This window comes from Aptenodytes forsteri, unplaced genomic scaffold (genome assembly GCF_000699145.1).
Source record: "Aptenodytes forsteri isolate BGI_AS27 unplaced genomic scaffold, ASM69914v1 Scaffold224, whole genome shotgun sequence".
NCBI lineage: Eukaryota > Metazoa > Chordata > Aves > Sphenisciformes > Spheniscidae > Aptenodytes > Aptenodytes forsteri.
Genome location: NW_008794879.1, coordinates 665,827 through 690,743, shown reverse-complemented (window position 1 = coordinate 690,743; position 24,917 = coordinate 665,827). Strand labels below are relative to the sequence as shown.

The following is a 24,917-nucleotide window of genomic DNA, read 5'->3' as shown; positions in this document are numbered from 1 at the left end:
ATTTCTATATGATGAAAAATAAAACAAAATGTGGGGGGGGGGGGGGCAATGTTTAGATTCTGCTGAAAAACCCCTGTACAACAGACTAACAGCTGTTTTTAGCACATTCCCCACCCCCATCTCTATTGTTTAAGTCTAAATAAACAGCCTTCGTTGTTGGTTTGTTTTTTTTTTAATTGAAAGCCATTTTAATACTCCTTTGAAGAGTTCAGCCACATAATACAGCAGGCCTTTTTTCAAAAGAATAACAGTAAATCAATTAAATTGGGCAGTTCCAAATCTGAATGCTACTATTAACTGCTGTCATTTCCTTGTGGTCTACTGTACAACTGCTCTGGCGCACAACTGCTCTGGCACATCGCAAGAGCACTCTAACCTGCATGTGGCAGATTGTGCCCCATATGTTTCTTATCAAGGTCATTAAATGAACTAAGTCCAGAGAGTGCATCCAGCATTTTTTTCCAGTGAATTGATCTTCAGATGTTTTGTCTGAAATCTGAGGCTGCTATGATTCCTATTAACAGTTTGCTGTGAAATGCAGTAAAAAGGCTGTGAAATCAGTAACATCTTGTGTGAAGGGCAGCAAACTAAATCAGTAAAATCTTGTAATTATAAAGTCCTTCAGGTATTATGTTTACAAAATGGACATTTGCAATGTGCTTGTGAGAGTCCCTCTGGGAAGATAGGTGGCCTCTTTAATGTCTTTATCATTCTGGTTGCAAGTCAAAAATCATATGTCCAGGAGAGAACAGATGTGACCTCTGGTTTCTCTTCTGAGCCTTGTCCCAGGACTCCCTGTGTGATCCTGCTCCAGTCACTTTGGCCATGTTTGGCTCAGGACCAAACTTTGCCTCCAGGGTTGTTTTAGATGCAGGATGAGTTGTCTCGTGTGTTTGCACAGTACAGATGCAGGGATGGGGAATTTACAGCTAGCACTTTGAGCTGCTGCTGTAATGACCAGCATAATTTCAGAAAGGAGGAGGCATTAATTACCACAGGTGGGAATAATAATAGCAAAAGCCTAAAACAATGACCAGTGGAAGATGGTTACACAATTTTTAAATTCTGCAGTGAGAGCTCTTCTGGGTCTCAGCTCCGTGCCATCTTCTGTGAGCCTTTCTGCTTCTCTCCCACTAACGAATCTTTTATTCTTCATCCTAAAAGACTATTTTCCTGTGACTCATATTATTCTGTTTTCATTGGGGTCTTTAAATATTTCATTATTTCCTCCATGGTCACCACAGACAAATAGAAAACTATAATGTAGCAACCTAAAAAATCAATCCTGGATTTAATTGAACTTAATTACAATGTCTTCTGACTGCTTATGAACACAAAATGGGACATCATGGAACAAAATAAAAGTATTAATTGCTAGCAATATTTCAACAGTGGCAGTGGCAAAGGAGGGAGAGAGATTAATTCTCCAGTACTGTGAAATTCCAAAATACTAAACCAGACAAACTTTCTTATTAGAAAATGTTAATATGTCTGCTTTAGATCTGAAAGGACCTCCATGGTCACCACAGACAAATAGAAAACTATAATGTAGCAACCTAAAAAATCAATCCTGGATTTAATTGAACTTAATTACAATGTCTTTTGACTGCTTATGAACACAAAATGGGACATCATGGAACAAAATAAAAGTATAATTGCTAGCAATATTTCAACAGTGGCAGTGGCAAAGGGGGGAGAGAGATTAATTCTCCTACTGTGGAAAAATACTAAACCAGACAAACTTTCTTATTAGAAAATGTTAATATGTCTGCTTTAGATCTGAAAGGAGACGTGAGGTGAAAAATCTCTATTCTACAGGAATGCTACTTTTCTTTCAAGACAAAGTGTTTACTCCTTAGGGAAATTACATTTGTAAATATAGCCAAACCCATTTCCCATAGAAAAATAAATTCACAGAAGACAGCAGCACAGCTTTTAATTTGCTTGAACTTCCAAATGCCCTATTTCCTTGAAAACACAGATGCTCAGTCATCAATCTGTTCTTGTCGTAATAATTAATTCAGGAGACAGCTGCAGCATAGGGGTTGTTGGAAAACAGCCGGGCATGATGGTATGAATCTGTGGTCTCACCTGCATTATTATATCTGGGTTTCTGTGAAGGAAGGACACAGGTACAGCTGCCCGCAGAGGTCAACAGCCTAACCCTGCTGTGACCCTCTCCACCAAGGTCCTCCCCTAACCATAAAACAGCTGTACTCCTAGGTCCCATCACAGCCACCTGCCTGGCTTAGTGTGGAGGGGAGAGTTTCCAATTAAAGCTCTCCTGATAAGAGGCATCAGCACCTGAGCAAATCTGTGCATGTCCAGGTTTAAAGCATATCAAAAGAAAAGCCTGAAACCTGACAAACCTGATTTAGGCACAGCAAAGAGCCAGAGTGCTTTTACCTTTTCCCACAAAAGCCTTTCTTCTCTCTGTGCTTGGTCTCTCCATATCTCTCGCCTATGCAATAGTCTTGGTTGTCAGCAGAGGTAGGTCGATGGAGCTGTAACCCATACTTGATGTTATCCACTCCCAAACTGCTCCTTAGCTGGACCTTCTTTAGTGCTCTTTTTCATACTAGCTCAGCAGACATTATCAAAAGTGTCAAGGAGCCAGCAGCAACCACTTCTCAACTGAGTAGGCAACAAATGCCCTGACTGAACACCTCAGATTTAAACACCTCTCTTGGAAAAAGTTGGCTTTAGTAAGTCATCAAAGATTAATAGAAAGGAAGGCACAACTCTCAGCAGTGGAGTAAGGGAAGAAGTGAGCACCTACAGAGAGGCTAAATACTAACATGCACATCTCCTCCCTTTTCTGGTTCAAAGGCCAAGCACAGAGCCCTTGAGAGACAGGCAGGGAAAAGAAGCTGCTCAACTGTAAATAGTTTAGAAAGTGGGTGTTTAGGCAGTGCAGTCAGTTAAATGTCCCAGGTCTGGAGCTGCTCCCATATAAGCCCAATGCCTTCCTCTGCAACTTACTCCAGCAGGTAATTCTATTTAAGCAGAAGGTGAGAAGAATCCTGTAACAATTAATCAGGGTTAGAGCTTTGCAATAAACTGATGTATGGCTCTGCCAAGATGAGGAGGATGCAGGGAGTAAGTAGATGGTAGTGGTATCTGCTGGGACCGGAATTGCAGAGAACAAATATCAGAAAAGCAATTTCCTTCTTTCTGCAGATGGCTGTCTTAGATTCCTGGTTTTTATTGAGCAAAAATCTTTCAGGTGTCTCTGTAAGAAACACCTGACATATGTGGACAGGAAAAAAAAATAATAAGAATTTGCCATGAATCCTAATGACTGAGCCTTGCCAATGCCTTGCAGAGGACTAATGCCCACTTTTGTGGGGTCAGCCTCTTCCCTACACACTTGGCATTCACGCTTTTTCTCTTGAGATCTTTCAGCCCTGTCAGCTTGCCTGGTCTACAGTTTTCACAGCCTATCATCTGCGCTTCCCAGTAGCGCTTTCCACAATCTTTGCTTCCTGATGGCATTTTTTTCATCTATGCCAGTTCAGCTGTCAGGCCATTGAACAAAGTTCCTCAAGAGTGAGAATTCGTTGCACGCTGTGTTTCCAGCCAAGACAGCAAGAGACTGGTAGAGAGCAAGAGCTGACCTGCAGAGTCTGTGAGCAGATTTAACATGAGCCATTGTGTCTAGGCTCCTTGAAAAGCAAACAAAACTATAAAATTGTCCATGGGGGCTGCTATGCTGCTGCATACCCTATCCCTGTAGACAGCTGAAGCATGTTTACCCAGATTTGTGCCCTCAGGTCTTGCTTACATGCAGGTTCATCCAGAATTCACATGCTCTGCTGTCTTGAAAGTAAGATGATTTTAAATGATACAGCACTTTAAGAAATAATTGTTAGTATGCTTAATTGCTACTGGCTTTTTTCTTTTAATTTGTATTAATGCTGCAGTTTATTTTTAGAGAGGCTAAATTAGAAAGCTGTTCTGTACTCAGGCTGACATTGGTAATGATGTAATATTCAATATCATGTCAGGATAATTGTCTAGCATGACAAATGTGGTGAATGAGATACCAGAGAATGCTGAACAACCAGACTTCTGTGAAACCAGGGTGGGTAGATAGTTGACTGTGACTCTTTGTATCTGCTTCTGCTTTCGTTCCTTTTCTTTTTGTAAATACAAAGCATACCTTGCTTATTCTAAAATCTATCCTTAGGAAAAGGAGAGAGAAAAAAAGCATCATTTTCTTTTAACTTGAAAATCTAAAGGAAACACATTCCTCCTGAAAGCCAGCTGGCGTTGGTGCCAGAACTCACTGGGCTAACAGAGTCTGCTGCTGTAGAGAAAAGAGGGTCCACATGCTAATGCACTGAGAATTGATCAGATGGCAGCAGACAAAATTGTTTTTCCACGCAGACAAATGGATGTGGCTTCAGCAGAAGGCAGATTTTCAAGCCAGGGAAGTCCAGGGGTCTCCTCAGTACAGTCAGACTGAGCACAACAGTGTTGTCTTTCTGTTTCTGCTGATGGTGCATTAGCAGTGAGCTCTGAGCTGTGAGCAGCATAGCTGGGTTCAGTATTCAACACCCTCACTACACTGAGGTATTGGGGTTCCTGATCTTCCAGCAACTCAGGAAGCCAGCTCATAACTGGAACAGTTGCCAGACAGAAGTAAATTGGCTTCACCTCCTGTCTTTGTTTTGGGAGATGACAGCTCTGTCATGAACTGCAGTGAGAACCTCTGTAAGGGAACAAAGCAGACAAAATGCCCAGCAGAGACCAGTAAGTGTTTGTTTAGTGCTTTGAAATGTCACATTTTATCAGTACTGGTGTCTGCTGGATAAGAAATTAAAGGTGTTGCCCACGGGGTTAGCACTTACAAAGCAGGTGTGGGCAAGATTACTATGCCATGACTCAAACACCCCATTGTAAGTTTAAATAGAAAACTCAAATAACAGATACTGTTTTTAATGGAAAACCAAATTTAGTATGTTTGTTCTTTCCCTCCAATAGCAAACATAAGTGTCACACATACTGTCTGTAGCTGACTTTTAAGATTAATGGAGAACAACTTCTGCCCCTCATCTATAACTAGTTTGCTATAGCTTTCAGATTATTTTTTTCTTTCAATAGGCTGTTAAATATTTACCACCAAAGCTGCTTACCCATTTGGGCATCTTTCCTGCTTGCGGGTCATGATGGTGAAACTGTAGAACCAGCACTGTTACCACCACAGACAGACCAACGATGACCATGATGCTAGCGAAATACTGAGCTGCAAGTAAAAGGAGGACTTGGTTAGGAGGCGAAAAAACAAACAAAGGGCAAATAATATTCTTTGGCCATGTCCCAAGATCTACATTTGAGAAGCTCTGCATCACATCCAAACATCTTCTTCTCTGGTCTTCCACACTGGAGCATTTGAGGCCTTTGAGGTTTCCAGTGTATCTGCTCAGCTCTCTCATCTCCAACGAGGGAAGGGCTAGAATCAGTGAAAGACATAAACTGCTTGGCTTTTTTTTCCCAGAGAGGAATGTAGCCCCCCTGCTAAGGACCTGCTCCCTGCCTGCTGCCAGGACAGTGAGGAGCTGAGCTGACCAGACCCACTGAACACCAGCAACCCCAGCCCTGGGCCACCCCACAGTAGCAGCAGAGGTGCTGGAAGGAAATGCTGTCCTCATGGTGTCACTGGACCCCCTCAGGAAGTGTCACCAGACCCCCTCCCTCGCCCCACTACTGCTCACAAGGGGTTAGGCATATTTTTCAGCACCCTTCTCAGCCTTCAAGACCACTTCTTTTGGTTCCTACGAAAGCACGCTACACCTTTGCTGAGTGCTAAATTTAAGCTTGCCATGCAGGAAAGAAATCATGATCATGAACGCCAGCACTGAGACTTGAAACTGTATCTCCTAAGTGGCAGTACAGCTTCCTCATGCCAGGAGTGAGGTTGATGCACTGGAGTGTAATGAGGGCTAATGACATTTGAAGGCTGCTGTGGCAAAATACCAGGGAGCATTACCGTTGGCTGATACGATGGGGCACATGACACTGCCCCAGACTGCAGCCTCCTCCCAGCCCTCTCTCCTGCAGGTTGCAGGAAAAGTAAAAAATTCAATACAGCCTCCAAGACAAGTTTTGTTCCGGCTCTGTTTCTTAATACCACTTCCCACTGCCTCAGCAGCAAAAAGCTTGTTCATAATAATGAGGTTTTCAGGCCCTCCTGAAACGAACGCTGCAATTGCTTCAAGAGGCAGGCATGGCTTTCCATGGCAAAATGAATTATGCAACTGGATTAGAAAAATAGTCCTGAGGGTGAGGTGAATTGGAAGGTTTCTGTTGCACTTATGAGAGAGCAGAGCCAACAGCCAGGCAGAGCAGAGCAGGAACTGAGGTTTCAGGGAAGCTGGCTGATCTGATTCCGGTATGCCCCATGAAACAGAAACACAGCAGTGTTGATATCGCTGGTTTAATTACTGCCATAAGTCACTAAACAACTTCCGTAAATTCTACTCATTTTGTTGTCACCAGACTCCAAGAGCCTGAAGTGGTCCCTTTAAAATGGCTTTGGCTAGGATATATCACAAATCCTTGGAAAATTAGTCACCTGGTTAAACTTGGAAACAACTTGGTATTATCTGACTCAAGATCCCAGCCAATGATTAGCAGAGGGATTCACACTCTCAGGTTTTTGTGCTGTAAACCCAGGAACAGAGGTCAGGAAACTGCTTTGGAAAACTGCTAGTAAACAGGGAAAACAGTTCTCTCAGGAACAGACTGAGAACTGTAGGGGAACTGTTGACCCATAAAGAAAGATGTTTTATGGTTTTGCCTGATGATAGGCAAGGAAGATGGCTGGGTGTGCATCACCTGCATTTTGCGGAAGGCCTTCTGTTCAAGGTACAGTGAAGTTTTCAGTTGGAAAGTAAGGATGGAGTATATAGCACGTGGTACTTCAGCCCTATTATCAGTGTCAAGCAATCAAATGTCACAAGATATCTGTGAAATGAGAACTGGCAGGTAGACTTATGCAGTCCAGGTGGGTGCAGGTTCTCTATTCATTTCAGGGGGAGAAAGCCCCAAAGCCCTGGAGCAGCCCAGACCTACACTAGGGCTGGATTTTACCAGCCCTGAAGAATCAGCAGTGAAAGAGGAGGAAAGAATTAGCAATGGCTGGCACACCTGTCACGTTAGCCTTTCACATCTCTAGTTGGAGATATGATGAAGACTGTTGCCTCCCTTCCTGTGGCAAGACAAGGTAGACCTAATAGTCATTGTTCACAAAGGAATTGCTAGATCTTCTGCCCATGGGTCTCTGATGGAAAACATGAATCTGTGCTTACAGTCTAGACCCTGTATTGGGGCAGAGCCACCCGTAGGGTTGGCCAAGACCTAGCTGGGCCTGGATTCAGTGGCAGTTCACCTGTAAGGGGAGGAAAGTCCCCAGAACTGAGTGGGTACGTCCACGAGGCAAAATGGTGCTGGCTCTGAAATGGTATCCATACCCACTCAGCATTTCCTGATCTTTCCTTCCTTTAATGCTACATCCTCTTTTTCCCAGCAGCAGAAAAACATGGTCCTCCTGCAGCAGCCAGGAGAATGGTGGGAAAGAATCCTGTGCTGTCTCCCATGCACCTCCCTAAAAGCATGGCTTAATCCTCCTACAGTGTGCTGGCTTGGCATCTCTGTTCCTGGCAGTCTTTAGCCCTCACACCAGCCAGATTAAACCCATTACTTGGTGAAAGCTACAAGGGCTGCTGTCCCTTTTCACCTCTAGCACACCCTCTGATATGACCATGATGCAACCTTCTCCAGCAACCCTGTGAGCAGAAGACCCTACCTGCTGAAAGGATCAAGCTACAATGTGCACAGACAACACTTTCCTTGGAGCCACAGGACTGCAGTCTTCACTCACACTACCGTAGCCCCACACAGCCCTGAATTAGCAAACTCTGCTCCTGGGCCTCCACTGATGTTGCTGAACACAGAAATAGACTGCTCTCCTGTGAGATGTGGCACAGGAGACAAGCAGTGGAGTAAGAACTGAGCTTTGATCTCCCAAGTGGCAGCTGCAATCCAGCCACCAGACTTTTTTCGCCAGTATTTTAGGGTCTGTCCTAAAGCCTACAGCACTTATGCAGTTAGGGCTTTGAAGCTGCTGCTCCTACAAAGTCCTACCCCCACGTGTCCGTTGGCAGTGGTAAATGCAAATCTAATTTTAGAAAGAAGCTCAGCCCCTTTCATTTAAACTGCAGAACGGAAATGTTCAGCAACTATCACTAAGCATCTCTCTGTATCCTACTTATGAGCTCCTGGTTACTAGAGCATCCCTGGTATGGATGGGTCAGCTTGGAGGCTTTAACAAATTACTTCACCATGGGCAGTGTCAGGAACAGCAATCCCAGACCGGAGTGCATTTGAAAGACCAGGGGCCTGGTTACTGTGTGTCAGCTGCTCTGAGGCACAGCTGGGAAGTGACTGACCCCTTCTGGAGGGGAACTGGCTCATTTGCACTCTCTGTCCTGGTCAGCTGCCACAGGCCAGGAAAAGGGACCAGAAGACCTGTGTTTGGAGCCCCTCAATATCCCTGACTTACACAGCGACATTCCTCAGGGATACCGAGGTCTGCACTGGTCGCCGCTAGATGCTCTTCATGTGTTTTCAAACCTACATGCTGCTTTCTTCAGCAGTTGTGTGTGAATGGAAAAGCTGTTTTGGATGCTCAGTTGATCTCTTTCAAGTAGTATGAAGCATTTGCGTTTCTATAATTGATTTCCTTCCCTTTCTTTGCTGAAGGAGGCATGGTGTAACACGCTACCTGGACTGCTGTTTTAACATCTGGGAGTTGCCAGCCTCCATCTCAGCATTGTCAGAAGGTGATCAGGTGCTGTTGTCATAGCAAATATTGATCTAATACAGCCACAGATAGCCAGAAAGCCTTTTTAAAAAATCAGTTACAACAGCTATTTGTTCTTGCAGGCATCCTCTGACATCACCTATATCAAAAGGATGGCAATGACTTGAAATTCATAACTTGAGGGACTTCCAGTACCATTTTTGGACCTTCTGTCCCATTATCTGATGTTAGAGAAGCACCTTAGGATTATTTTAGAGATGTTTTGGAAGATCTGCTGCTTGAGTGGAACTAGATTAACTTTAAGGACTGATTAGAAGCAGGGTAAATAAAACAGAAACGCTAGGAGGAGCAAGATGATTCTAGATGGATGCTTTGCCTTGTTGATTTTATCACTGAACACTGACTGAGAAAGCAGTATATTATCCAGATTTGTTAACATAGTTAATCATAGGATAGACAGAGCTTCTCCATTGTGACCAGTTACAGTCTTGCTGTTCCTATGAAATAGTGGGGGAAGGAGGAGAGTGCCATGCTCAGGTATACACAGTGATCAAGTCAGATACTTCCCACTGGTGGTCCTGTTTGTATTCCTTCTTTGCAGCAAAAGTCAGGTCTGCATATGAAATCATGGACTGGCTTAGAGCTGCTCTAAGTCAGGTCATTTCAGCCATTCAGTGCTGAGTGCTTCTGGTGAACTCTCAGAAAATGGAAGAAATGTCCCAGAGCGTGCACCGAATGAGATATTCACTGCTCTTCCTTCTGGAAATGGTCCAGGTTAATGAACTGAAGCCTGTGGAGGATGCAGGAAACTTGAAACACTAGCAGCGGGGCTTCCAACGACCTTTCTTCTTTTCTTCTATGGCAGGGACCAGGGCTGGTGCTGGGCAGATGCTGTTGCAGTCTACAACAGGTGATGGCAGAGTTTCTCAGAGACCAGGGAAACCAAAAGGTAGAGGAGAGATTCCCTTGCTGGCTGATTTACTGTTGTACACAGAGAGCAAAGAAACATAGAAGAGGACATAGGCAGGAAAACAATTTCCGCCGTTGTCGAGATTTGCTGTAGCTGGGACACTGTGTGCTGTCCATTAGCTCTCACTGACAGTAGGAAGCGAAGAGCATCATCTCAGTCCAGCTGATCCCTCATAAACATGAAATGTCTTAAAAGAGTGAGAGACTTCAGGATTGGACCCTGTGTCTACCTTTTGGTTATGGTACTTGTAGAGGGCACAGGGGCAGTGTTTTCACAGCATTTTCAAACTCTTCTCCTCCCACATGCTTTTGAAGTATAGAGCTGGGTGTTTGAAAAGTAAAACTGGGGTTTTTTTAATAAAGAAAAAGCATCCAAGACTCATGGCTTTGGGAAAAGCACCATTGATCACAGGGCATGAAACTGTAAGAGCTGCTGTGAATGAGAATTTCTGTTTCACTGAGGAGGCTGAGCAGGGTCCTGGTGCCAGCAAGGCACCAGGCAGGACCATGAAAGGGAGGGGGGAAAAGCACTCCACAAAATCAAAAAGAGACAGAGTAAAGAGAAGTGGCAGCAGCTGAGGACATACAGGCAGATGACAGAAAATGCAACAGGAGATTAATCTCATTTTCTCTCTCTAGTCAGAACCACTAATGCCTTATGCTTATAACTTAAAACAATCTGTAACTCCTGGAGGTGGTAAAGCACCATATTGCTTCCTTGTCTCAGTAATTTGCAGCCTCGTTTGCTGTATGACTAACTGCAAGAAATCACCGCAAGCATCTGCTGCAAATGTACTTATTCACAGCCTAAAACCTTCATTCTTACTGAAATAACATACGCATGATAAAGAATGGCAAGGAGGGGACACAGCTTAAAATAAGTTATGATAGTAGAGCCCTAAGCAGCAAGTAAGTGGTGTGGTTTTTAAAGAAGCAAGCAGAGGAGCTCAGCAAAAGAAGACAGATTAAAATGCAGTTTTGTTATCTGGAGGTGAAGATAAACTTAATTTTTGTTATGAACTATTTGATACATCCAGCCAACGTGTCAAGCATCACGTGGATGTTAATCATAGGAAGTGACAGTTCTTCACATTCATGAGCCCTGTGTTCCCCTTTTGAACACTCTCTGCACACGCCAGCTTTCAGGTGATCCACACTTTCTGCTGTAAAACTCCTTTTAGAACAAAATACAGATTCTTGATCCAAAATCAATGGTGTTATTTTGGAGAGAGCTGGAAGGAAATAAAGATTTGCAGCACTTCGAAGATATTTGGGCATGGAAAATATTAGAAATTATTAAGCACTTCTCCTGTGCAAGGGGATGCCTTGAATTTCCAGGTGTAAAAAGTGTTCATGGGAGAAACAAATCATCTGACTGGCCTGAGACATCTGAACATTTCATCTCAAGATGTGGCTTTTGGGCAGAAGCATGCCGTAACGGCTTTGACAAAGTACTTTGAAAGTGATACTTCCTCAGAGCACTGGCTGGGGTGGAGGAAGAGCAGCCAGCTCAGAGCTTATTGCAGCTTTGGTCTCAAGCTGAAAGCATCCTGCTGTGGGTGCTCCTAGCTCTTTCTCTTTGTGACTGTACTTTCTGTGCCACCTGGGGCCTGAACTCAAAGACTGCAGTAAGTTTGGACCAATATGAGAGTAAAGAGCTGGTTGGGGTTTTCAAAGTAAACATTTTAGGGTCTGTCTCTGCACAGTGTCACCCTGTTCTCACAGCAGTGGGACTGCAGCACAGTAAACCAGAGGTGAGTGCAAGGTGGTTGTGGGTGGGTGGAGGAGGGACCCCACAGCCTGTGTCTCACTGCAGAGTGGAACAAGAGGTGAACCTGCTGCTTGCTAGGGCTGGGGGCTTAATGATGTTTTCTTAAAAACAAAACATCTGGTGCTGGAAGCAGCCAGGATCATGGAGGGAGAGGGAAAACTGGGGACAGCTACAAACTTTTCAGTGCCATGTGGCCCCGAATGTTTTCCCCTCCGGAGGTGATATTGCAGGCGGGGAGAAAGAAGGGTCAGGAAGCTGTGCTGGTTATGCTCATAACTGTGCTGCTCTCACTTCTCCAGAGCAATGGCTTTTGGCCATGTCTGACTTTAACATGGGCTGTGGATTGATCTGTCTTTCTGAAAAACTGGCTGGTTTTGGTAGTAACTAAACATTACATTAAGAGCTGAATTTTTTTAAGTCTGTGAGTCTAAACTAGCAGCTTATACTGTGACATGGATTTTTGAAGACATTCCTACAGCAGTGCAAGGTGAATGAGATAATGGTCACTGTTTTATCAGGTACCACTTGGATGTGGGGAAGCATGACCACCAACTCTGTAATCTTAAGGAGGCTCTAGTCAAAGGATAGTCATGAAGGGGAAGAGTAACAGTTAGGAATCCGTCTTAACTTAGGGGAACTTGTTCCTTAGTGACTTCTTAATGCATGATTTCCTAGCCTTAATTAAAAGGTTGCTTTCAAATGGAAAACACAGTTTAATGAAACAGGTCAGGGATATGTAAACAGGGAGGCACAGTGCTCTTTAAAAAAAGGAATTCAGGCATATGTCTATTGCCTAAGGAAGGAACTCAGAGATGGTCATTACCAAAAATGGATCTTATTATCCAGTGCTATTTACATGGATCACATTGTCTTTATAGAAATAAAAAAAGTCCTTCCAGTTTAGATCTAAATTCCTCAAATGTAGTTCTCAGATGAATTACCTAAGCCTTTAGTTTCAATGGGTAGGATCTGAGTTGTACAAAAACTCTAACTGAAATAACAGTATTTGTTTAATTTCGATTTTGTCACTGAACCGGGAAATCAACACAGTGGGACATGGATATTCCTTCTTACATAATGCACTAGACTGGGTGCAACGGTGTTATGTGGTAGGGGCAGGAAGGTGCATGAAATCCCCATGAAATTACTGGCATTTACAGTGCGAGACAAATCTGTCCATAATTGCACAGGTTTTTAGAAGCAGAAAGAACAATTGTTGTCATATACCTGAGCTGTACCACACAGCTTTATGATTTTAACCAGTGATTAGTGCACTCAGACCAGTAATTTCAGGCATGTAACACACCTGGAGTTCTCTGCATTTCTGTATGTCCTTTCCTCAAGTAATGAAGTCCAGCTGTCTACTTACATAGACTCTTGATAAAAGTATTTTTAAAGAAAGAAATTAAAAGTAATTAATTAAAAAGTGTTTGTAGATGTCATGGGACTTTAATGGTTTTGATCCAAATGGCTGAGCTGGTTTCTGTTGCTATGGGTGGTTAATTTTTTAAACAGAAACAGAGGCATCTTTGCTCTGGTTCTCAGACTTCTCCTTTCTTTGGCATCACAGATGAGTTTGCAGAAGGGCAGCGTTCAACTCTTGAAAGATTGCGGTGCCTTGCTTAGCACTTATGCATGTTGCTGAAAACTGGCTTTTGGAAATATCTTGTTCCCCCAAAAAGGGAGGCTCTCCTGGAGAAGGACAGGAGCAGACATGCTGCTGGGCAAGGAGTAGCTATTTACTGATGTGAATGCAAGCCCCCAAGAAAGCTGAGTGAGAGCAGGGGGCAAATGTAGTGACACAGCCTGTCCAGCTCGAATATCTCTTGGCACAGAAAGGGGCTGGCTCACTGTGGAAAGGAAAGCTCTGCCCATCACCCTGCAGTGTAGAGGAGCAGGAGGGTCCTGGTGTTCAAAGTTGTTGAGCAGCCTGCTGCTGATTTCTAGGCCAAGCTTTGTCACTTGCTCTTTACAGAAAAGAAGTTGGATTGGTTTTAATATGTATTAGCACAGCAGTCAGTAGGCTACATAGAAATGGGAGTCCATCGTGTGGGGAAGTTGCACGTGTGGAGTAAGAGAGTCTCTGCTCTGGGCAGCTTTATGAACAGACAGAGAATGCAGAGGACATACCAAGGAAGCAGGGAGCCACTTTGCAGAGAGGTAGAAAAAAGCAAGTGTCTTGCCCCACCTGCTTCCTTGTGATTATTTAGGCTGAGGGGTGCTTCATTTATTGTAAATGTAAGTTGAGGTCAAGGAAGAGTGGCCTCAACTAAGAAGAATCAGGATATGATTTCCACATTTCTTTGCAAATATACCAGACCTCAGAAGCTAGTTCTTTTCTTGGTGTCATATTAGACCAGTTTTCCTTTGCTCCCTCAACAAAGACACTCCAAACAGCAGCTGTGAGAATTTCTCATGTTATTACAGTTAAGTAGTTAAAACTGAGGTCAGAAGGCAGAGAAAAGTAAGAGGTACAGCATGTTAGGCGCTAGTGTTTTTGTACTAGCAAAGGCTGGGAGTGTTCACCCAGGTCCAGGTAGGTGTGGATGGATGTTTATTTTTAAATAATACAATGCGAATTTTTAAAGTGTGTAGGGTCACATTTTCAGAGCATGTCTGCTCCCACATGCATGAAGACCAGTGACAGTGGCTTTTCTACAGACCAGCAATGGATCCTTCTACTTCAAGATCAAATTACTTGCATCCTTCTCAAACCACATGCGTTAGAAGGTTTGTTTATTCCTGTAACCTGGCGCTAATTGCGCTGATACTCCAAAAATTGAACAAGCTGTCCAAGTGTCCTCCTTTTCCTCACACTTATTCCTGAGGATTTTCAACTGGACCAGAGATCACACTGAAGAACTGTGATCATGACCTGGTATATCCAGTTCAGCAGCTAAAATATCCCTTTTGGGATCACCTATAAGATCGCTGTGGAGAGATGATGCTGTGCTACCTTATTAGAGTAAGGATAAGGTTTTCAGAGCTCAAGATCATGTAAAACCACACAGCCCAGCTTTGAGCACTTGCTGAACAAGGGCTGTTTGGGTGCAGAAGCCAAATGGATGAGCAGTCTTTCCCTGCCTATTTGGAGTGGAGCAAGGAGTTAGGAGCAGGGCTTTAAACTAGGAATGCTGTGGAAGGGAGATTACAACCCAAATTTAAATGGAGAAACAGTGGACAAGGGTGGAAAGAAAATGGTGCTGGGTGGCCAGAGAAAGAAAGGAATGGTGAAACAAGGTGGAGGGGCTCTCCTGCAGAGTGAGCAAATGCATGAAGTCTGGGAAATATGAAGGAGCAACTGGAACTCTGTGTGTGGTCATGAAACAATAACGTTGCTGGGACAACTGAGATGTGGAGGGACATCTCTCACTACCAGAATGCTCTGATGCATAGGTACAAGTTCTTCAGGGAGAACAGACAGTGAAGACAACATGGGTTGCACTCTATGTGAATGAGCCACTTAGATGTGAGGGGCTCCTCTATGGGATGGATGAGAGCTGCTGGAGAGCTTGTGGGTGAGATTCAGTGAAGAGGCCAACAAGAGTGATGTTGTGGTGGGAGTGCATTATAGACCACCCAAACACAGTGGATATGGGGATGGGGCCTTCTTAAAGCAACTCAGGGAAGCCTCTGTATCACAGATCCTGGTTGTCACAGGGGACTTGGTGGAGTTCAAGACCATGAAGGGAGTGAGGAATGAGAACAGCAGAGTATAGCCCTTGGACTTCAGGTGAACAGTCTTCTAATTTTTTGTGGAACTAGTAGCTGGGATCCCACTGGAGGAAGCCCTGACAGATAAAGCAGCACAAGAAAACTGTGAGGGCTTGAAGTACAGCAGCCTCCAAGTGCAAGAAAAGTCCCTTCTATTACTCAGAGAAATAAGCAAACACATCAGGAGATAAGCATGGCTAAGCCAGGAACTCATGGTGGATCTCCGGTGCAGAAGAAGGGGGGATGCAGGAAGCAGGGACAGTCTGCAAAAGGAAAATTTGGAAGCATTGCCTGGGCATGAGGGTTGGTGTTAGGAATGTTAAAGTTCAGGAGCTGAGACTGTCAAGGGAGTCAAGTGCAACAGGAAGAGTTTCTACCACTACACAAACAGTAAAAAGCTGAACAAAGAAAACATGGGCTTGATGCTGAATGGGGAGGATGATTTAGTGACATTGGACAGAGATAAGGCGAAGACAGTGCTTATTTGCCTCAGTTTTCACCATCAAGGTCTCCTATGTCTCTGTGCTTAGAGACATGGTTCAAGAATGAGGAAAACAACCAGCAGTGGATGAGGATGGAGTCAGGGATTGATTCTGAGATCTGAACCTGCCCAAGAACCATGAGACCAGATAGGTGTCACCAAGAGTCCTAGGGTATCATTGCAAGGCCATGGAGATGGGGTAAGAACCCTGACAACTGGAGAAATATAGATGTTGCACCCGTCTTCAAAAAAGTCCAAAAGGACAATCCAGAGAACTACAGCCCTGTCATTCTCACTTTGGTCCCTGGGTACATTGGGGAGCAAGTCCTTGGGGAACATTTCTGGACACTTGAGGGAGAAGGTGGGGACTGGGAACAGCCAGCCTGCATTTATCAAGGATAAATCATGTCTGACCAATATGATTGCCTTCTATAATAAAATGACAATATTTGCAAACAAGGGGAGAGCAGTAGATGTCATTTACATCAACTTTAGCAAGGCTTTTGACACGGTGTTCCACTTCCCAAGGTCCTTTCCAACCTGAACTATCTTGTGATCCTATGAAACAAGAGCTTCTATTGCACAGGGATGGTTGAGTTTCAGAGCATGCAGCCTGAGTGCACCCCAGCGTGTCCAGGTTCAGTTTGCTTTTGGGCTGTAACAGGGAAGCATCAGATGACAGTAGCCACAGGATTGTTTTAGACATCCCTCATCTGGATACTTGAAGTCAGTCTCCAGGGTGTTACAAAGCATCCATGTGCAAGGATTATTCTTTTACAGTGTTTCACAACATCAAATTTGTCTAATGAACAGATGAAACAGGCTGTGTTTGACCTACATGACAACTTCAAGAGATGCATCTCTAATACATTTGATATGCTCTAATTATTTGGGCATTAGGAAAAAACTTGCACCAATATATGCTGTCAACAAGGCACATTCATGAGAAGAGACTCCCTTATCATCTCCTTGACTTTGTGATCCAAAAAGGGTGAAAAGATATGAAAGATCCTAATAGTTGAGCCAATATTCACCTGGAGAAGGGGGACTTGATGCATCAGGGTTCCCCAACAGCACTGCCCCTCACCCTCTCCTCATATGTGATGTTCACATAGCTATGCCATGATAAGTAGAAATTAATCTGTTATTACAGCATCAAAATCTGTAATAATACATAGCTATTAATAGCTTTTCTTGGTACAAACCTTACCTTCTATGATAGGGGACTGTATCAGTAGAAACTGGTCTGGTTAAAGCTAGTGGACTGTGCATAGGCAAGTACATCCCTTTACTAATTCCAAATGGCTTTTTCTATGTATTACACAAAGCAAAATTATGTGAAGACTGATCCAAGATGCCTTGTGTCTCCTCCCTACGCACAAAGTTTCTCTTAAAATTGCATCTGCCTCTGTGGAGTCCTAGGTATATGTTCAGAGAGAGGTTTTGTTAGTTTTTTCGAAGCTCCTGTGTGACTCAGAGGCAAGAGTCCTGCTGACTTTCAATAAGATGTCCAAGTTATTTGGAGGCTTTCAGAAACTCTTGCCTATGGGTGTTGTTGCCCTTACTGTTGCATCGTCACCCTCCTTCCCCACAGTTAGGTCTGAGGTTTTAATCCTTGAAGTGAGGTAATGAGGTTATCTGAGTAAATGCTCTTTTGTCCTATTCATGATATATATTGTGCGAGGCTTTAATTATACAATGGTGAGGTGCACCTTCCATCAGCAAATAGATATATTGTTAAATATTTTGTTTATTTCTACTGTCTGGAATGTGTATTTTAATCATGATTTGTATGCAAACATAGACCTGAGCTCAGGACATGATAATTAAACAGGTTCTGAGTTTTCCTGTGGTGTTCATACTTTATTTTGTAAACCAGAACAGGTTTATTTTCTCTACCCTGCTATGACATCGAGGAGTTACACTTTCTCCAGTTCACAGCTGAGAAACTAAGGCGTCATGAGATCAAGGTAAAGGGATGGTCCTATGAAAACAGAGGATGTAACAATGTCTGTCCAGCCCATGTTCCCAAGATGATAATCTGTCCCATAGTTTTCAGCACATATTAAAAATGCTCCAGTAATATTTTTGAATTTTGACCCTAGTACCTTGAGTTGCTTTTGAGGTATAGAGAAGAGAAGAGTAGAAGGCTGCAGGAGGGGAAGAAATGCGTAACAGCAGGGAGGGCAGGTGACGTGGAAGAAGAAAGATGAATTTTCTCTATCCAGCAGCACTGAGACCTTCAAAAGCTCTGTGCAAACAGCTTCATCCAAAGAGCTGTTGAAGGGACTTTATGGACAGACTCAATGAATTCAGAGCCAGGGCTGAGTACTATTCCAGTATCCCACTCATGCCTGTGCACTGGTGGTGTTGACTTTGTGCTTTGCCAAACCAGCCTCCACGTTATATGTTGATTCTGTGTCCCCTCAATCCTTGCAGTTGCCAGCTTATCTGATATTTCCAGCGCGTTTTTGTATCCCTCATGTAGGCTCTTTCCATACATGCAAACAGTAAAGCCCAGAGGTTTACTCCTGACATTGCTGAAATGCAAAACTATAGTAATAAAAAGAGTCAGTCCTCAAATAAGCTTTGAACAGCTCTTGAGAAGCATCATACATCATGCACAGAGCTGAGAAAATCAACTTACCTATTAGTGGGACTGAGTCAGAAGTTGCAGGCATGATCTCAGCCACAAGCAGCATGAATACGGTCAGGGAAAGCAGGACAGTGATACCTGCAGGGCATGAACGTGGAGGGGAAGGATGAGGAACATGATCTCTGCAGCTGCTTCTCTGATGTCTTTGCTGTTAAATATAACCTTGTCCTGATCTACGACTAAGCCAAACCCATGACTTCATGTCTGTCAGTGCAGATGAGAACTTCCACAAAGTGAGAGCATTTTTGGATGCAACTTCATCTGCTGTCTTTTCACCTTTCTCAATTACACCCAAACCCTTGCTCCTCTTAAAGTAATGGAGAAATCTTTCCTGCTGAGTGAAATGAAGCTAGCAGAACCAGTAAACTACATTGCTTTTCCAAAACATAGCGCAAACAAAGCCCAGATGGTTATTAAGGGCTAGGAGAGACTTGCACAGACATTAGTCTAGTTTTTGGCTATTGCATATTATATAACACCCTCCAAAGAGCTGCAGCTTGTTTTAAAAGTAGCTCTTTGTTTGTTCTATCTGGAAAGACTGTTGCTAAACCTAACTGCCCTGATGCTGAGAAACCACAAGATCAATGCATGAACATTATCTCCTATTTTTGTGTCAACATTGTACTTCAGCTCTAAATAATTCTTTTTCTTGCCTCTAGCCTATCTTTCATAGACAGCAATTGTATCCCCCATAGCCTGTGTTTTACTTCTTGTGAGACAGGCTGCTCAGATCCCTGATGTTCTACTAATACTGAGGGCACTTCATATGATATAAAGGTCTCTGTCCTGATAGGAATTGTAAACAATTAACTCTTAAGGTCTTGCCCAGGCCAATCTTGTGTATTTCCAGCTTTCCTCTGTCTTCTCTTGGAAGCACCCCTCCTGTCTTTATCAATACACGCAACAGTAAATCTCATTTAGTCCTTCCTTGGCTGTCACTGCTTTGCATTCATGGGGGACTCATGGCTTGGTGTTTTGAGAGCTGAACTTGGAAGGTGAAAATCCAATGCCCAGCTGCTGCTTCTCACAACCCTTCACTCTCTGTCTTAGTATGTCCTATCTGAAAAACAGAGTTAATCAGCTGTGAAATGCATTGACATGTACTAAAGAACAGAACAACAGGGACAACAGAGTACTATCACTGCTGCCTGTGCCAGCGACAAGTTCTGCCTCATCCCAGGTTAAAATCCAAAAGATTTTAGAAGTGTTTAGCACAGGATGTGTGAATGCCATACAGAAACCTGTTACCCTGGTTTCTGCAACCAAACAAGTGCTTCTATTGCTCCTCCAGGGAAATCTTTATTCATCAAGCAGCATGAGGTATTTATTTTCTGTTTTATAGGAAGTGCTTAAGAAAGAAATTAATTTTTTAGCACTTACCTAAAGAAATCTTCTCCCCTGAATCAGCTGGCAAAAGGAAAACAAGCAGTGCCAAGCCGGATATGAGAACGCAGGGAATGAGTAGGTTCAAGCCGTAGTAGAGGGTGCGTCGGCGCATGGTGATGGTGTATGTCACGTCTGGGTATGGTTCTTTACAGCATTCATAGTACAGCTCATTCCTCTTTCCTGGAACACCTACAGAGAGGGAGATCAGAGCAGTGGGGAGAGGTGCAGGACTGTCGGCTAACCCCTTGGAACGGGCCAGGAACCGATGGTTTATGAGCCAATGTGTGGCACCTCCACCACACATTGTGCGTCGAAGAGCGCTTCAAAGTGTCCTGCGGCAATTGATAACGGAGAAAAGACACCCCCAAACCAGTTATGAGGCAAAAGACATTTTCTAACACTTGTGGCCAATAATGCACACATGGATTAATAGATTAAGGGGGACAAAGGACAATGTGCCTCAGTTCAATGTTGTTTGAAAGCTGAAATACAGGGTTAAATGAGCCAAGGTAACTCTTAGTGTGTCAGTGTCTTCAAGCAATGTCTGAGGCAACAGTGCAAGAAGTCTGCTGTTCTTAGTCCACCTTCTGTGTTTTCTAGAGTATATTTTCATGCCTTCTGAGTCATTAGAACCTGGCTTAGCCAAGAAAGCTCATCTGGGCCAGATCAAAACTGTTCTGAGCATCCCAGCCTCAACAAAGAAAGATTTGCAAGCAGTGGCCAAAGATTAACTCAGTAAAATGTGCATTCTGCCTTCCTGCATGCAGGGAATGGTGACAAACAGTTGATGTCATGTTCACTAGCCCACGCAGCAGATTTTCTTTGTGACAAGTGCCACCGGTTCTTATTTTTCTGTCATTCTCTTATACACATTTGCTTTGTTTTGTCAGAAAAAACAAACAGGCTACAGCTTAATTTTCAAAAGAAGTGTCAAGTTAAGCTTAAAATCTGTCATATCTGAAGGTTAAGATACATAGTTGTCCAATATAGCTGTACTGCAGGGCTGGCCATGGTGACACAGCTGCAGTAGACTGTCTGAGATGCTGCGGGGCAGGGACTGCAGCAGCACAGGAAATGCCAGGGGAGCTGGAAGAACTCAGCACTTTGTATCTTTCATGCCACCATAGCTAACCTCTTTTTAGTGCCTGCGCATGTAACAGAAGATGTGACAATGGGTACATTTTGGCAGGAGCATGGCAAAGTCTCCATAAAGGATATGGCCATGGCTTGCCTGAGGTGTTACTTAATACTTTTGCTGTATGAGCTAGATAAGGGCCTGTTTTGTCCACTCCTGGTCAGGGTTGAAAGCAGATAAACCACAGGCCAGTCTCTTAATCAGATATGCAAAGTTATTGGACAGAAATAACCACTATAAAGGAGCACCAGAAAGTCAGGAGTGCTCTGAAATGGATGGATTTTAGGAGGACTTCTCTACAGAGTCCTTCAGCTTCTCATGAAACTGACTATCAATTATGTTTCTTATTGTATTATTTCTCAGATGCCCTGAATGGTAAAACTACTGCACGCAGTTAGTCAGTGACAGTTACTTCTTGTCTACGTATCCAGACCAGAAGTCTGCAAGCTCTCCTTAGGGTCTTCTAGGCTCTATCAATTTCCATACCATTGCTTCTGACTTACACCTACATAAATGGGTTCAAAATAACTCACTAGGAGCTCTCTCCGAATAAGTAGTTCTGGGCATAGATTCCTCTTTTAAAAATACAGGTATCTTCCAAAGCACAGAAGGGAAGAGAGACATACTGAACTGCAGTTATTTGCAGTTATTATGAACTGGTAGACACTTTGATGGTTTTCTGGGTGAGAGAGATTCATCTCTGTAAAAGCTCATTCCAGTTTTGCTGAAATAGTTTTTTTTACACCAATCAATTTTTGGCTGATGTGTTGGAGTAGATGTGACAGTAGTGTTCCATGCACTTACATGAGACACATCCAAGTTTAGTACTGACAAACTGCTCAGGTGCATCAGGACCAGTAGATTTCATTTACGCACTCGGTTGCAGGCAATTGCTTCAGAACACAGTGTTTTCAGACACAGTTCAATGAATGCGGCTGAAAGGTTGTGTCTGATCTGTGATTTTTTCTTTTTTTTTGCTGCCTCTTACCTTTTAATATATGTATTTCATGTCCCACTGGGATTGATCATTTCTATATATTTGGGGTTTGCCTTTGAAAATTAGACTACTGAAAGTTTTTAGGCCAGCCGATTTACCCACTAAATCCCATTCTCCATTTGAGATGTAGTTGGAAATATCAGCCTCAAGCATCTGCAGGTCAATCAACCAGCCACTGTGAGTCCAGGAGCCAAACTTCAAATCACACTTCTGCACATCAAAGGGGAACCAGCGGACATCAATGTAACATGTGCTCTTCAAAATGCCTGTGGGTAGAAATCAGTCAGAATCAAGCGTGTGCAGGGTGCAATTCATCTCTACCCTTATCTGTCCAATCAATTGTGAGCAACCTTCTCCTCCAAAAGTCTGTGTGATGTAGTCATGGGGTAATCAAACAAGTAGCACAGGTGGAAGATGTTGTCATGAGTGGAATAACCTCCCTTCCTGGTGCACCAGTGAAGATCTCTCTTTCACTGCATCCTTGAGGTAGGTTGCCCAGGACACTCCGGCCACCCAGGAGCAGCCCAGCCTGTCTCCTAGTGCTGGCTGGCCCTGGCAGATCACAGGCAATGCTGCAGGGCCTGACAGGAGCAGAGAGTACCTAGATGTCTACACACTGTGGCTGGAAGTACTGTGACAAGCTCCTTGAAAGGAGTTCCTTGTCAGGCCCTGCGTTAGACCCACAATCCCCTGAAAATACATTGTTATGCTAAACCTTGCTCGGTGCTGGCCTTTATCTTCTGTATGTTAACCTGGGCCCTGAATTTTACTCTGGATGTGTCTAGTCCACTATCATTATTTCACGTGACATTTTAAGCAGTTTAGGAGATTAATACTTGTATATTGTTGCAATCTAATTATTTCTTTTTTTTTGTTATTCCGCTGAGAGAAGAAAAAAAAAATAATGGATGCTCCAAACTTTCTTCTTGGGGCCACAGCTGTGGCTGTGGACTTCCCCAGCCGCCTGGCAGCATGGAGGGCTTGGAGAGTGGGGAAGATGATCTGGGCAGCCTCCATCACTGGCAGCTGGTGGCAAAGCACAGAGGTCATCCCTGCAAACCCTCACCCCTGTGGGCCTGTGGCTTTGCAGCCTTCACCTTACCTCACCAGTTCGCTACGTGCTGGCCAGCTCAGCGGCACTGTGTGAAAAAGAGGCAGCTTCTGCTTCACTGGAAAATTATCTCCAATGCTGCACTTAGCCTACCTATTTGCAGTAATTGTTTCTGTGTGCTCCCTAAAACACCAGATAATGTGAATCCCATTATTCACCACCAGAGAGGTGACTCCCTCTCTGAGTCACCTAACTGAGCGGAGTTTGATGTTTTGCAGTAAGTGTGAGCCATGTCTTTTGAAGATAAAATCCCCCAAACAGTGATCCTTGATTATTGTCTTTGCCTGCTGTTGCAAAGGCTGAGAGCATTGTGGCATAACCGTATGTGCAAGACCATGTCCCTGCACAAACACTGCTGCTCTGGGGTGGCTGTCCCACCTTCATTTGTCCTTTTATGTTCTGGGAGGTCTGACTCCCACCATCATGGGCATTTTTGGATGGGCTACATGGAGGCTTTTCTCCCAGTTTCTCCTGAATCTTGGCTCTGCTCCTTTCCTTAACAGCAGACAGCTCTCCCCTTCTTGTCCTTTCTCTCTACTACTTCACCTATCTTGTTTCTCTAATGGAAAGCAGCAGTGAGTACAGCCTGCTTTCAGAGTCATGGGAAATAAAACTTTCATGAAGCTTTGGAAACACCATCTTTTCCACTCTTCCATGTTTTCCAGTGTCTTGATTAATCTAGCTGCTTCTGTGAGCCCTTGTTGCCAGTCAGTATGCTGATTATCAATTTTTTCCTTCTAAAATTTTGCAAAGTAGTTTGGCAGCAGTTAAATCCCTGTAACAAAGGATTTCCTGTGCTTTACACAACAGATTTCTGTTACTACTTTTTCTCTTTTTACTCTTTGCTTGTGTTCTTAAGTAACCAATTCTTCACCATGGAGTTTGTAGCTCACCAAGAGATGAGCAGGACACCAGATCTGCCCATATAGGCACTCTCTCCATCACCTCCCAACCTGGAGGGATGGAGAAGGCTCTGCTCTGGTACATGCCAATTTTATTCCAGTTTCGTGTTGCCCCCTGGAGAGCAACCTTACCCGTGGGTCTGTACCAGTGAAAGCACAGGAATGCTTTAAGGGGTCTCAGGGGTAGGGATCAACAGAGGACCAGCCATCAGGGAACACCCACTTGTTCCCTGGTGGGCCCTGTGGACATGCTTGGCGTCAGTCTGCCAGCAGCTATGACACAAAGTTTGGGAATTTTTTGTCCACCACAGTGAGTGACAGTGAGAATAGCCTGTGTATTTGCTGGTAAGTCCTGGCTGCTGGGCCCTACAGGCACTGAATCGGCAATACAGATGGAAAGCAGGCTGAGACTCAGGTCTGTCTGGCTGAGACCAGTCTCAGTTTGTCTTTTGACCTGGAGTTGTAGCCTCAGCCTGGCAAGGAGGACTTCACTGCAGAGGGAGTGCTGCTCTCGGGACCTCCTGTGGTCACACACCTCTCCACTCTCAAGAAAGACCTAACTGGATTGCACATGAAATGTGATGTGAGGGTGCACACCACCTTGCTTTAGACGACACCTCAGCTGGGCCTCTGAATGTTCTAAGCAAACTGCTCAGGAGAGTGATTTATTGATTTGTGAAATGGAAATACACCACTAATAATGGACCTAAATTATTTCAGTGGGTTTGTCCCATAATTACACAGCTTGCAAAATTTCCACAGACTGCTTCTAAACACCTTGGTTTCATTCATGAAGGAAAACTGCTCGTAGTTATTCAAAGCTACACATTGACTTAAAGCAAACAAATGCTCTCTGTGCCCTACCTGGAGGAATATATTGGCAGGATCCAGAGTAATTCACCAGGACATTTGTGTGAAATGTCGCATCAAATCTTTCATCCGCACTATAACAGTATAAAAAAAAAAAA

The 24,917-nt window shown here is 43.9% G+C and overlaps 1 protein-coding gene across 1 annotated transcript in view; it reads right to left on the bottom strand.

Annotated features, from left to right (window-relative positions):
• The window catches only part of LOC103895121 (neuronal acetylcholine receptor subunit alpha-7), a 66,406-nt gene that overhangs the window by 1,897 nt on the left and 39,592 nt on the right, over positions 1-24,917 (bottom strand). Inside the window, exons 5-9 of the mRNA XM_009274637.1 lie at positions 24,814-24,893; positions 22,035-22,202; positions 19,799-19,993; positions 18,410-18,496; positions 5,139-5,248 (exon numbers count right to left, since the gene is read on the bottom strand). Coding sequence (XP_009272912.1) covers positions 5,139-5,248; positions 18,410-18,496; positions 19,799-19,993; positions 22,035-22,202; positions 24,814-24,893 — 640 coding nt within the window. The remainder of the gene's footprint in view (positions 1-5,138; positions 5,249-18,409; positions 18,497-19,798; positions 19,994-22,034; positions 22,203-24,813; positions 24,894-24,917) is intronic.